Source organism: Solea solea, chromosome 6, assembly GCF_958295425.1.
Source record: "Solea solea chromosome 6, fSolSol10.1, whole genome shotgun sequence".
In the NCBI taxonomy this organism is placed as follows: Eukaryota; Metazoa; Chordata; class Actinopteri; order Pleuronectiformes; family Soleidae; genus Solea; species Solea solea.
The window spans coordinates 16515153-16529082 of record NC_081139.1 but is presented as its reverse complement, the minus strand read 5'-3'; the positions used below and the strand labels follow the sequence as shown (position 1 = coordinate 16529082).

At 41.1% G+C, this 13930-nt stretch overlaps 3 protein-coding genes across 4 annotated transcripts; 2 read left to right on the top strand and 1 right to left on the bottom strand.

Annotated features, from left to right (window-relative positions):
* Positions 1-497: 497 nt before the first annotated feature.
* Positions 498-4262, bottom strand: arl6ip5a (ADP-ribosylation factor-like 6 interacting protein 5a). Its single transcript, XM_058631528.1, has 3 exons — positions 4044-4262; positions 1828-2045; positions 498-783 (listed from the first exon to the last, which is right to left on the bottom strand). Exons 1-3 carry the CDS (start codon positions 4229-4231, stop codon positions 608-610), a joined length of 582 nt encoding a protein of 193 aa, XP_058487511.1. The 5' UTR covers positions 4232-4262; the 3' UTR covers positions 498-607.
* A 146-nt stretch (positions 4263-4408) lies between these two features.
* On the top strand, positions 4409-10908 carry trnt1 (tRNA nucleotidyl transferase, CCA-adding, 1). Of its 2 annotated transcripts, none has more exons than XM_058631526.1 (7): positions 4409-4793; positions 5790-5983; positions 6195-6333; positions 6471-6597; positions 7253-7446; positions 8107-8360; positions 10369-10908. In XM_058631526.1, exons 1-7 carry the CDS (start codon positions 4664-4666, stop codon positions 10612-10614), a joined length of 1284 nt encoding a protein of 427 aa, XP_058487509.1. In that variant the 5' UTR covers positions 4409-4663; the 3' UTR covers positions 10615-10908. The 2 variants fall into 2 exon arrangements, with proteins under 2 accessions (XP_058487509.1, XP_058487507.1); XM_058631524.1 differs by having other exon boundaries at positions 10366-10908.
* Positions 10909-11113: 205 nt separating this feature from the next.
* avpr2b.1 (arginine vasopressin receptor 2b, tandem duplicate, 1) lies at positions 11114-13328 on the top strand. The gene is made up of 2 exons (XM_058631527.1): positions 11114-12290; positions 13005-13328. The coding sequence occupies exons 1-2, from the start codon at positions 11426-11428 to the stop codon at positions 13211-13213; spliced, it is 1074 nt and encodes a 357-aa protein (XP_058487510.1). The 5' UTR covers positions 11114-11425; the 3' UTR covers positions 13214-13328.
* Positions 13329-13930: the final 602 nt, after the last annotated feature.

The window sequence follows — 13930 nt, the reverse complement described above, 5'->3', positions numbered from 1 at the left end:
CCATCACCCAGAGGGCATTGTCAAGATTAAACAGTCAAGAGGTGCAGCAGGAATACTGATGTCCACGGGTTAAGACCTCACGCTCCTTTGAAGTCTTCATTTTAATTATCGGCACTGATCTGACTCCGTGTTTGTCTCAGTTTTCTTCATCTATGAGGTTGGTTGGTTTCTATTCAAATGTGTGATCAGGAGTGAACTGTTCCTCCAGCATTCACAGTGTGAAAATTCCTTACACAAGCATAGCTCTCACAGTTTTACGTTGCGAGTAAACTCTCGAGACTGCCGGTTGTTTCTGCGGTTGATTGAAGGCAGATTCTTGCACCAAGGAAGGAGTCTGCAGCTGTGTTAAACACTGACATGATGCATAGCAGAAACATGAGGCAGCACCGAGACACGTTTGAGAAAAGCGCCCTGACAAGTTCTGGGGTGGAGTGACTGATAACCCAGAGGGAAAGATAACAGTCTTTTCAAAGCACACACAAGTAAAACACACTGTGTATGAAAGAAAGTTTTAACAGGTTTAGACAGAGGTACAGAAATGTGTTCACTCTAAGAAAAAGTCTAGATCTCTGGCCAAAAAGAAGGACATGTGTAAGTGTATGTCCGACTACTCCTTGAGTTTTCCCTCCAGGAAACTCTGGATCTTATGCAGGTTCTCTTCTTGCTGACCTAGAGCCTCCAGCAAAATGCCCATAGGTGACCTCTTCAGTCCTGCGCCCTCTATCTTGTTCTCCAGTTTATTCTTCATGTTGCGGAGGCGAAATGAAGCGTGTGCACATATCACTGAAAGGCAGATGGGAGAGCGACTGGTAACGTTTGAAACGCTTGGCAAAAACAAACCCATAAACTATGATATAATCAGACACAGTATATGAAAGAACATATTTGACTGACTTTAAAAAGAACTAAGACTATGACTAGACGGCACTTCAGAAATGTATTTATGCACAGCACTGTGCAAAAGTCGTCGGCCACCATATTTATTTTCAGTCTCTTTGTTAGGATACGACCGGAAAGTAGAGTACATACATTATGTACGCTAAAATAAAAAATAACTACGACAATTCATTAACAAAATGTCAAACGTCAGTGTTAATTGTGTTCTACTTTCTTACTTGAAGATTTCTTAATTTTTTGGTTCATTTTACCAGGTTTCATTTACCAAGTTCTTTTATTTCTGTCTCTATCTATATGTATCTAACGGTGGCCTAAATGATTTCAGCCATTAAATGTAATCCTTAAATCTTAATCATCATGTACTGTGCATAGACTATATGGACAAAAGTTTTCAGACACCGGACCAATTACACCAACAGGGCCTGTAATGACGTATTCAACACATATACAGTTGGTCCTTCTTTTGCAACTTTGCAGACTTTCCTCAAGATTTCAAGTGTTTCTTTGGGGAATTTGAGTGCATTCATTCTGTAGAGCATTGAAGAGGTCAGGCGCTGCTGTTGGACGAGAAGGTCTGGCTCACAACCTCTGTTCTGCTCGTCAAACCATGTCTTTATAGTCATTGCTTTGTGCACTGGGGCACAGTCATGTTGGAATACTGTAGAAAAGGCTCTTCCTCAAACTGTTGCCACAAAGTTGGAAGCATAGCATTGTCCAGAATGTCTTGGTATGCTGAAGTTAAGATTGTTCTTCATTGGAGATAAGGGGCCTAGTGCAAAGCCTGATTGAAACACCTGAATATAATACTGAATATAATACTTGCCAAATACTTTTGTCCATACAGTATAGTGAATATAAATGTTGTGTCATTCATGTTTAGAAACCAAAAATGTCAAACACCCAAAGCCAACATTATTATCTTCAACTTACAAGCCAGAGGTAAAGTGATGGCCGTCATGAACACCATGACGCTGCCCAGCAATGAAATTAACATGTAGCTGGCGACCATGACGGCGATCACGAACGCAGTGGGATTCTGTCTCTTAAAGTTGTTGATCACAGCTCTGTTCTCTCCAGCCCACACTGAGCCCAAGAAGACGCACGACACCACGGCCATGGCGGTGAACATTCCCACTGGGTTCAGGAACCTGCAGGGTGGAAACGCAACAGAACACACCACAGAGCACACACGGGTCAGTTCACGAAGTCCAGCACAGTCATATGTGTGGTCACTGGCTCCACCAAGTGTTTAGATGCTGTCGGTGCAACAACAAGGCTTCAGAGGTGAGAAGTGAAGTGGGGTGGATTGTGGAGCGTTTTCTCCTCTGTGTTCTGAAAGCACAATGTACAGTATATGGTTTCACTAACAGTGGCAATCCTGGATAACGATGTATCACAGAGCTAAAGATAACAATGAGGAAATTCTATATTTATGAAGACACCCCAAACTGTCCAAATTCCCTTAAAACAGCAACAACAGTTATACAAATTCACAGAAATGAAATCTACAAATTGCTTCACAAGAATATAATGGTAGAGAAAACATCAAAACATTAAAAACAAGGAAATAACTATATTTGGACATGGACCATAAAAGTGTAACCATTAGAAAAGTACTTGTCAATGCCCTCTGGTGGACAACTTACATAGAGGCAACAGTGTATTTGGCATTTCTGCCCTGTGACATCATGTTACAGTATTTACTGGAGTCAGTACTTATGTGGTGGTTACAGTTTGTTGGGAATTAAATATTTGGCATTGCAAATGATCCATGTCCATGTGTGAGCGGTTTCCAAACTGGATAAAAAAAAACAAAAAAACCCAGACAGTATGATTTTAAGAGACACGTGTCTGAAAGAGTCACAGGTCTGCTTGGTTATTTCCTCATCCTGACCCCAAAACAACTAACACTTGTTTTTTTTTTTTAACCTAATCAAAGCAAACAGGGTCCAACTGATTAAGCTGATGCGCTCATAACTCTGCTATCTGCAATCCAACAGCTGAGTAGGACAAAGCATTGCAACAATATGTCATCACATAGATCAGCAGACCATGACAGAGGGCATCACTATTTATAGCAACAGAGGAAGAACCAAAACCAACCAAACCCGAGCTATTTCATAGAGTAGAGACTCTACGAGTTATCACATAATAAACTGGTCCTTCCAGCAGCTGGCATAGGTGTAAGGAATATTTGTGTTATAGTAAAGACATGCTGTTATGTCCCGCTACTGCGATTACTGCTTTGCAGAAAGGAAGTTGTGGTTTGGCCTGTGCTGCTCGGTAACACATGTGTGAGCAGTTTCTGTTCTGTTTGTGAGTCATTTTGATGAACTTTTCTGGGTATGAAGGATATTAAGGGAGGTCTGAAGGACATACAGGGATTTGTTTACCGCTGCCCCATGTTGATGGGAGTGAATTGGCAGTGTGGGAAACTGCATTGGCTGAGGTTTGCACTTTTTTCGCTTTCTCTACATTTTGTAAGACATGAGAGGTCACACAAACAGTAGCTTAGCTTATGACCACAATAAACCACCACTGGTGATGTATCTTATGTGATCGTATATATGTTAGACAGACTTATGCTTGAAGAGGCTAGAGTGATCATGTAACTGCTGGAGTAACTTGCTTGAATAAATGGTGCCAGATACTGGAGAGTGTCTCTTACTTCGTGGATCCAAGATACTACAGTTTCCATCAAACACATCCTGGAAGACTCGTGTCAATGTGTGTTTTAACTCACAAATCATCATCCAAGTTTTTTTGACTTCAGTCCTCACTGACAAAAATATAAATGATGCAGACGAAGCTGGAGCAAAAAATGTTTTATTAGTTCTGACATATCACTTGGGGACTCTGAGTCATAATTATAACATTCTAATATCATTTTCTGGTCGGTATCGCCTATATTTTTTCCACCATTTCATATGAATGGACATACTTTCTTCACATTTGCCTCATCAACGGGTACATCCTAGTCTTCACCTGTCTAATTAGAAATCCCTCCGAAGTTGGCTTCATCCTAGTTACACTAACAGGGATAAGTGACGGTTAAATAAAAGGTTACAGTTAAACAGGGACAGTCAAATGAACACGTCACGGCTGCTGTGTAAATAAAAAAACCTAACTTTCCATATGTGACTTACCCGACAATGAGGAAGACGACGATGGCTAAAGCCAGATAGTTTGTCTGATAATACAACAGGTTGCTGACGACTCTGTTGTTCCATTTCGCTAAGTCTTTCACGTCTGGTTTCGCGAATCTCTCTGCGCAGGGGAAGAAGTCGTCCCACGGTCTGAGTGGCGTCAGCTCCACTTTAGCCATTTGACACATTTGTTGATCTGACAGCAGCAGCAGCAACAATAATAATGCACACACACACACACACAACACAGCACAGGAAATCTCACAGGAGGAGCTACGCGAGGTTCTCGCGAGAAGATACCGTCTACATGCGCCTTTAAAGCCCTCCCCGGGACTCTGACGTGGCCTCACTCTATTGGTCAGCAGTCCCATGTTGTCAAAGTTCTTCCTGGAGCGCAGCACAACGACAGACGTGATATTCTGAAGCGATAAACTGCTTTTTATGTTGAGAAACTCTCATGTTAAAGTTGTATTAACTTCTCTCGTATATATTTGGTACGTATACGTACGTGCAGCGTACGTGCCGGTAATGTTTAATCGTCGTGACAGGTGCACGTGGACATACAGCCTTAATTAGCTCCCAGCTAACGAAGGTTTATGATCAAGTTAGTGTTTGTTTAGATGTGGAGCAGAATTTTGAGTCCTCGTGTGATTAGAGGGACACGTTTGTGTTGGAGGAGTCTCTACACGATGCAGCTGAAGACCAGTGAGTTCCAGTGTCTCTTCACTGACGGACTTAATGGACTCGTAGGTGAGACTACATGTGCAGACATGAACCCTCCACCTGTGTTTTAATACAAGGTCACACAGTTTCCTTCGAGTTTGAGTGGAAATTGAGCACCAATGCTCATGATGTAATAAGTAAAAAAATATATATATGTATGTATGTATATATATGTGTATATATATATGTGTGTATATATATGTGTGTATGTGTGAATATGAATTGTTGAAATTCCAGGTGAAGCTAGGAAAAAAAACTCTTCCTCACCCCCTATTTTGTCTTGTTCAGTTGTGCACATACAGCAACATCTCTTCATTTCTCATACAACTGTAAGAATCTTGGTGCCGACTGACTTTTTGAAACGGCACATTTTGTGAATTATGTGTACACAAACACCACTCTGCAGTGACATTTAATGAATTCTATCAATGTGATTGTATCTTCTTGTTTGGAGGTACTAATGAAGAAGACTGTAATGCAGATGTCTCAAACTTGCGGTCCTTCACTCAATTTCATATGGCCTTCCACTTAATATCAAGTTATTTTTGAATACCAGATTATTTTTGCATCATAAATAGATGGCATATCATGATATCATTTTAGGCTCATATCGCCCACCCCTACCTACCTACAGTTGCATTTTCAAAAAGATAGGATTTCTATTTCCAGTTGATTGGTCTCTGCTGACCAAACTATATACTCAGTGACCCCCAGGTCATTTGAGTTTGATACCCTACTGTAATGGATGTTTAATTCCAGAAGGTGGCAGTACAGCAACATTACTGTACACCATCAAAGCTAACAAGAGGAAGAAGTGTTTGGGGTGTGCTTCCATCTACAGTCAGATAGTGTCTGTATGTGTCAATCAATACTGAAAACAAATATTTTAAAAAGTGACTGTTGTGTTCAATGTATTGTCATATATATTATACCATTGAAAGTTGGAGGGGGGTAAAATTTCTTGTTCTTCTTTCTGTCACACTGCCTGTGAAACATTACTAAACTTAACTCATGTCTTTGTAGAGGTGTTTGGGAAGCACAAGCATGAGCTGAGAATTGCTGGAGGTGCTGTGCGGGACCTGCTCTCTGGGAAGCGTCCGGAAGATGTGGACTTTGCCACAACAGCAACTCCGGAGGAGATGAAGCACATGTTCAAAGCTGCTGGCATAAGGATGATCAATAATAAAGGAGAGAAGCACGGGACCATCACAGCAAGGGTCAGACATTTATACCAAATACAATCGATCGGTTTGATCATTTAAGTAGATCTTGTTGCCAGAGTATTGTGTAGAGATTGGCGCATGGAAACAGCAAGTTGTGTTCCTATATTGTGTGTTTTTCCCTAGAACTTGCAAGTAAGGTGAATGTAATGTCACAGTGGATTCTGTCTGGAAGAAGATATTTATCATGCACATACTACCCTAACAGTTACACGATGAGAACTTTGAGGTGACCACATTGCGAGTGGATGTTCAGACAGATGGACGTCATGCGGAGGTGGAATTCACTACTGATTGGCTGAAAGATGCAGAGCGGAGGGACCTCACCATCAACTCCATGTTTTTAGGTAAGAGTGTGTTTACTGAATCATGAATTAAGTGTGTACATAAGTGGTCTCGTGATATGTGTATTAATGTTGATGTATCCTCAGTAGACTTGTCACAGTTTAATACGCCCATGTCAATGACTGTTCTGCTCTCACAGGTCTTGATGGCACATTATACGACTATTTCAAAGGATATGAAGACCTACAAAACCATAAAGTTCGGTTTGTTGGCAGCCCAGAGCAAAGAATCCAAGAGGACTACCTTAGAATACTGCGGTATTTCAGGTGAGCAATTTAATTTTGTTTCAAACCAGAGGAAGCACTCGGAATGTAAATCTCCACCAAGTGCACTGAACATTTCCCTGCATAATGGGCTTATTGTTATTATTATTATTATTATTGTTGTAGTTGCTTAAGTGCCATATGGCGTGTTTCCACTAGCTTAACTTGTGACGTCATAACCAGGGAAAATGTGTGATGTCGACAGACTGACGTGCACTGACGACAAACTGTAGATCAGTTAAAAAGACTTAACAAACTTGAAAATGTGGGTTAATCTCCAACATTTAGCAAGGAAATGTGTAAAAAAAAAAACGTGTCACTACCACCTGGGTTTTCATCAACATCCATTTTGTAAACTCTCATCTGCAGACAGACTTCCGCCTCCACTGAATCACGTGATGTAAAAGCGCTTCATGAGAGAGAAGGCAGCCTTTAGGGTGGGAAACTCAGAGAGGAAAATATCTCATGAAATAAAATGCAGAAGAATCGTTGTCATTTAGAAATTAGATCACAAATAGTTTTGAACTGAGATGGGGTTTTTTTTAAACGATTTTTTGTGCAGCCCTAATGCAGACCAAAACATAGAAGCTTTAAAAGATAAAAACTGAAATCAACTTCCTTAGCAATGATTAATCTCAGGTCTGTAATTTCATATCAGGTTCTATGGCAGGGTGGCTTTGGATCCAGATGACCATGAACCAGAGACACTTACTGCCATCAGGGAAAATCGCTGTGGGCTGGCAGGGATATCGGGAGAAAGGATTTGGATGGAACTCAAAAAGATGGTGGTTGGTAATCACGCCGCTCATCTGCTGGAGCTGATGTACCAGCTGGAACTGGCACAGTACATGGGTGAGATAAGCAACAATATGAATCAACACAACACAACCATCTGCAACAATCACACTGTGTGTTAAGCAGTGTGGGTTATGGGACAATGACAATATTGTTTCAACCAGTAACTTTGAAATAGTGTAAAATACATTTAAATTAGCATTGGCCAAGATATCCTGACTTTAACTCTTAATTGAGTGAAAAAATGATTTGTCCAAGTCTGTTCATTTGCCAGTTTCGTGTGAAACCTCACTTGTTTCTTCTTTTATCAAGGGTCCACCCCTCTTCAAAATTGACTGTAGTAAATAATGACTGCCATTATGTGCGTGCAGGTCTAAGTGATTTTGATCTATAGTGTCAGTAAATGTCAATGACTGAAAACTTTTGTTCAGTTTTCTAAGAAGCTATTGAATCATCCCCCTCGGATGATTCAATTGCCTCTCCTGAGATGAAGTGGATGATGCCTCTTGACTCCTGTGGCTCTGTGATCTCTCGTATTAGTTGGCACTAGACCGATGATCCAATGACTTTTAAATGTTCATTTTATAGGAGTATAGTGTTTGAACAAGATAGCAAGACATTAGACATGTTATTGACCATTATTCCAGGTAAATCGATATTTTCTTGGTCCTGCTTTTTTTGCAACGCTTAGCTCTCCTTGTCCCTGCACGTTCACAGGTTTGCCACCAGATGGCAATGTTGAGGAGATGAAGCATGTGTGGCAAAAAGCCAAAGAACTCTCTCCCAAACCTATGACCATTCTGGCTGCGCTCTTCCACTGCCCAGAGGAGGTGGAGGAGATGGACATCCGGCTGAAGGTGTCCAAGGAGGAGAAGAGTCTGGCTCTGTTCCTGGTCAAATACAGACGTGAGCTCTGCAAAAGTAAAGATGAGCCTGACAGCATCAAACCCTTCACTGATTTCATCATTGATGTAAGTGTCATCCATAAACAATCAGATTTCAGTGTGTTCATGGTGGTTTTTAATGAAAAATGGCCTAAGAGATTCCTTGTGTGACGCCTATGACTCACTTTGGCTTGCAGTATTCAATGTATCTGCAATGAAAATGTCATGTTCCGGGCAGATATTGATTATGATTATTTTGTGTTACAAGCCAGTGGGTGGATGTCAGCTGAGATCACCTATGATGAAGTGATTAGCTGATTTTAAAGCCGAATGCAGTGGCTGGTGGATGAGGTTCAAGCATAAGATTTGTTATTTTTAGCAAAATGATGAAGTGGAAAAAAAGGCACCACTGGTTCTAGCTTCTTCATTAAGATAAATGTCTTTACATCCGGGTTTTTTAACTTTTGAACTTGTTTGCTTCACCTTTGTTTCTAGGAAAGTGCAGTCATAATTTCTCTGGAGATCAATTAACTGATTAATCAAGAAAATAATCAACAGATTAGTAGACCATGAAAATGCCCCCAGGTACAACTTTATGTTGGCCCCTTGCTTCTGTTGAGCTGTATGCTCCACCTGCATTCATTGTCCACATTGGAATGCAATTATCACCCATACTAATGCAGGTTGGTAATAAGCAGTCTTGGAAATGTTTAGAATCCCTAAACAGGGATTGTGTTCTGAAAGTTTAAATTTGTTTCACTTGTTTACTAGTTTTTTGGGTAAAAGTAAATAAGACAGGACGTTTTGAAAAGGATATGTTCATGAAATACTACATTTGAATCTAATTAAGGGGATAGTTCAGGTATATTGAAGTGTGGTTGTATGAGGCATTGATGTATAGCAATGATGACTTACTTCAATGTCAACTTGAGTCAATGATGTCTGAAGCATGCATTTGACCTTTAATGTCAGCAACAGACAGCCTTTCTCAATGGAAAGTGAAGATTGTAAGCTACTCACACTCTACTGCATTGAAGGACAAAGGAAATAAATGCTTTTTAGCTTGCATAGATGTGCTGGTCTGCTGCTATCTCATTTGGTAAGTTTGTATCACTTGGATAAATCCGAATGATGGATTTCAGCATCACAAAAAACAAATTTAAACTTGCTGAATGAGACAGCATTAGCTAAACATCTCCTCAACATCTCCTCTGTGCTGTGATGGGAAATAGCTGCACTCTGTTTCCCTTGTGTTCCTTGCAGGTGGCCATGTTTTCAGTGAGGACATGCATTGCTTTAAATTTAAATGCACAGTATGTAATTTCTGTCGCTGGGGCTCATTCTCTCTCAATCAAAACAACAAAAGACATGATTTGATGGCGTCAGGGTGGGAGCAGCATGGGATCATAAGCTTATCTCAATTCAATATCTGATTAGGTGACCGTTCCTCAATGTTTTTCTCTAAATTGCTTTGTATTACACCTTTTTTAACGTTGCATGCACCGACGGTGACACCTGGCAAATGAAACCTTTAATAGAAATGGAGATTCCTGTGGATTTACCAAGTGGTGGAAAACACTTATGGTATTGTAAGCACACTACTCAAAAAATATTTTTTGATATTTATTAATACAGAAATGCAACACATTATGTTTTTGAACTATCCCTTTAAATGTAAATGTCCTACAGTCGTGATCATACTGATCACCAAGTCAAGAAACTAGAAAAAAACTAAATGAGATTATCATGCAAAAAAAGAATAAGGGCAGTTTCAAAGGCACTTATTACTGGAGCTGGGAGCTATTCCACATTGTTGTTGTTATTATATGATGTGCCTTTCTCACTGGTCTAAAATGGACTGGGGATTGTCAGAAATGTCTGTGGACCAATCAAAAAGCAGGAGCCTTTGATTCAGAACCTGATGACAGCTATGGGTATGTGTCATTAGTTACATCTGGTCAAATCACACCTACAAAGTCCAGATTATTTATTTTTTTTTGTTGATTACATGATGCATATTTATTATAAAATACAGTTCAAGTCTAAAACCCAGTTTTCAGGGGGTTTAATTCTAACATATTCTTCCCTTCAGAAGGCCCGGGAGCTGGACACTCAAAGTAAAATGTGCGAGCTGCTTAAGTATCAAGGCGAGGGGAAGCTGCTGGCAGCACTCCGTGCATGGTCAATCCCTCGATTCCCTGTCAGTGGCCATGACCTGAGGAGGCTGGGCATCACATCCGGCAAAGAAATAGGTGTCACTTTGCAGAATCTCCGTGACATCTGGAAGAAAAGTTGCTACCAGATGGACAAAGATGAACTCCTCAGTTATGTAAAGCCTTGATAAACACGCAGGCAGCGTTGGGTTATTGTCACCGCTCATGGATATTGATTAAGCTCACTAGCACATATTGTGAGACGGGAATGCAGTTTAATTGTAAATCACTCAAGGGTTGCTTGTGTTACATCTTACATCACCATGTCATTTTGATGAGCTCACACACACACAAGGCAATCACCACCACAGCTGCCATATTTTGACAAAAACAGCAGTGCATTCCATGTGTTATTACAGAGTCCTGCTGTCTGTGTGAGTCCCTCCATATAAAGAGCTGAAATCATAACAATGCTCAGCGAATTCCAACTGTAGCAGCATCACTTATTCACAGGTTGGACTGGTGTGATTAATGAGGATAAGAGTGTGATGACTTGACCAGGTGGAAAAAAAAAATCTCTCTTCAGTTACTGTTAAAACAAGTATTTATTTTCATGGTAAAATAATGTTTGGTTGTGATAGCTGATTTTCTTTTAAGTTCAACTGCAGTTACCACATTATGGATAAAATGTATTATTTATGCTTTAATTGAAAAAAAGAAAGTGTTGTGTCTTTTTTATGTGAAACACATTGCTCTATTGGGGTGTGTGTGTGTGTGTTTGAGAGAAATACATGTTTAGTGTAGTGCTGGAGGAGGTTTGCTCCTCCCTCCTGGAGAGATGCGCCATAAAGCCTTCTACTCTGTCTTATTACAACACCACCTTCTGCCAGGAGACTCTCAACTTGATTGTTGTGATTCATCCCAGTTCCAGGCAGCTTCTTTAAAAAAATATAAGAAACAAATAATGGTGATATAAAACCTGTGTTGCTTTGTGAAAGTATGGCTTTGTTACTCATAAACATCAGCAACATCAGTGCGGACGGTACACTGTCCGAGGATGAGCCTCGGGATGAGCACTTGGCTCAGGTGGAAATAGTTCTCCTGTCCATCATCTTCATCACTGCGGCGATCCTGAACTTCGGACTCTTGTCGGTGCTGTGGAAGCGGAGGAAGCAGCTCTCCAGGATGCGCGTCTTCGTTTTCCACCTGTGCGTCGCAGACCTGGTGGTCACATTCTTCCAGATTTGTCCGCAGCTCATATGGGACATCACGGACAGATTCGTCGGTCCAGATGTGTTATGTCGCGCAGTGAAGTACCTGCAGGTGGTCGGGATGTTTGCGTCCACTTACATGATCGTGGTGATGACTATAGATCGCTACCAAGCCATCTGCAAACCGATGGTGACTTTCCAAAAGCGCAGGGCGCGCTGGAACGGTCCGGTGTGCGCCGCCTGGTGCGTCTCTCTCATCGGCAGCCTCCCACAGATTTTCATCTTCTCTCGGGTCGAGGTGGCTCCGGGTGTGTACGACTGCTGGGCGCAGTTCATCAAGCCGTGGGGACTGAGAGCCTACGTGACCTGGACGACACTGGTGATATTTGTGCTGCCCGTTCTCACGGTGGTCGCGTGCCAGGTGCGCATCTGCCGCACCGTTCACCTAAACTTCCACACGAAGACGCACAACGGCGGCGAGGCGCACAGCAAGCCGCTATCTACGCGGGCCAGCAGCGTGGCAGGAGTGTCCAAGGCCAGAGCGAAAACCGTGAAGATGACCGTGGTCATTGTCCTCGCGTACATCATCTGCTGGGCGCCTTTCTTCACTGTGCAGCTCTGGTCTGTCTGGGACCTCGAGGCGCCAACTCAGAGTAAGATCCTGGAAACATTTCTTAAAACAAATTAAATAACAACGTTAAAAATGTACTAATAGTTGTAATTTTATGTATAGCTCCATATCTACCAATTAAAACAGTATTTAGTTATTCAGTATTTTGATTTGTAACGAGACAAAATAGTTAACAGAAACAAGAACAAAGGTTGGCTGATTTTTTTTTGGCAGTTTTTGTTCCCAAAAACTTTATAAATGCAAAAAAAAGACTTCATTTTGTCATCCAAATGATATCCATCTATCTCTTTTGATGATCTATTTCATGTATTTCATATTCAGGTTTGTATAATGGAGAGCCTGTGTAGCTTTCAGTTAGACTCCAAAATCAAAAGATGGTTAGTGACTACTGTAAAACATGGTGGTTGACAGTGGCAGCCTCTATGGAGCTGATCCTGAAATAAATATAAAGGGCTCACAATGAGGTAATGGAAAAACAAGAAAGCATACAATCAGGAAATGATCAACAATTACTTGTGTGTGTTGTAATCATTACATTTTATCAGATAGAGGAAGAATGAACAAGAAAAATTGCTTTCATATATGAGTCATTGGCTGCCCTGATTTATAAAGACCACATTCATAAACATCATGTCAGCCCTATGAATATAAACATGTCACATCCTTTCAGAGATAGCAAATAAAAAATAAGAACAGCACACATGAATTTCTCAATTTCCCTCCTCTGTGTTTCCAGCTGCAACCTTCACCATCCTGATGCTGTTGGCCAGCCTGAACAGCTGTGCCAACCCCTGTATTTACCTGCTGTTCAGTGGGAAGCTGCCCAAGAGACTGGTGGCCCTAATGTGCATGAGTGAGCCTGAGCTGAAGGATTCCATTCAGGAGGAGACCACCATGGTCAGCTCCCTCTACATCAGCCTCAAAAGCCTCTCAGTCAGCAGATAAAAAAAGCACCAATGCCTCCACATGCATGTAGGTGAGACAAAGTCTTATTGACATCAGTGTGAGGACAAACATCTGAGTGGTCCCACATATGCATGTGGCTGCAGTTTATAGTTGAGAGAACATTCATTCAAAGACGAGACCAGTCAATGTAGAAAGACAATGTTGAGTGCCAGCCACAGAAATCATTATTGAAGTAACTGTGGGTGGGTTTCCATCAGCCCATCAGCCGTGTGCTTTCTATTTAAAAAAAATAATTAAATGGAAAGTTGCAATTTAAACGGGCTCCAGCAACATCAGTCTGGCTTCCACGTTTCGCTGTGCTGGAAAACAGTAGGAAACAGCGGACAAGGGGAGGAACGTGTGGACTGATGGGGAAACCACAGAGTTCCTCGACTTGGTACAAGAAGCAAATACTACAATAAGCGATGGGAAGCTGCAACAAAACGTGCGCCAGTACCAGCAGCTACTGACACTCTTTATTTACCTCAAGCTGCACCTCCTTATCCTTTCATTTTGACCCACACTTCTGCTTATTTTGGGGAACAAACTGCCAATATGGAAACACACTTACACACACAAATGTGCATTTTCTTCAATCACCGCTTTGAACATTCAGTGAAAAATTGCAATACCTTTCAATGAAAACCAGGTTCATATAATAATAATAATAATAATAATAATAATAATAATAACAACAATAATAATACAAGCAATGTT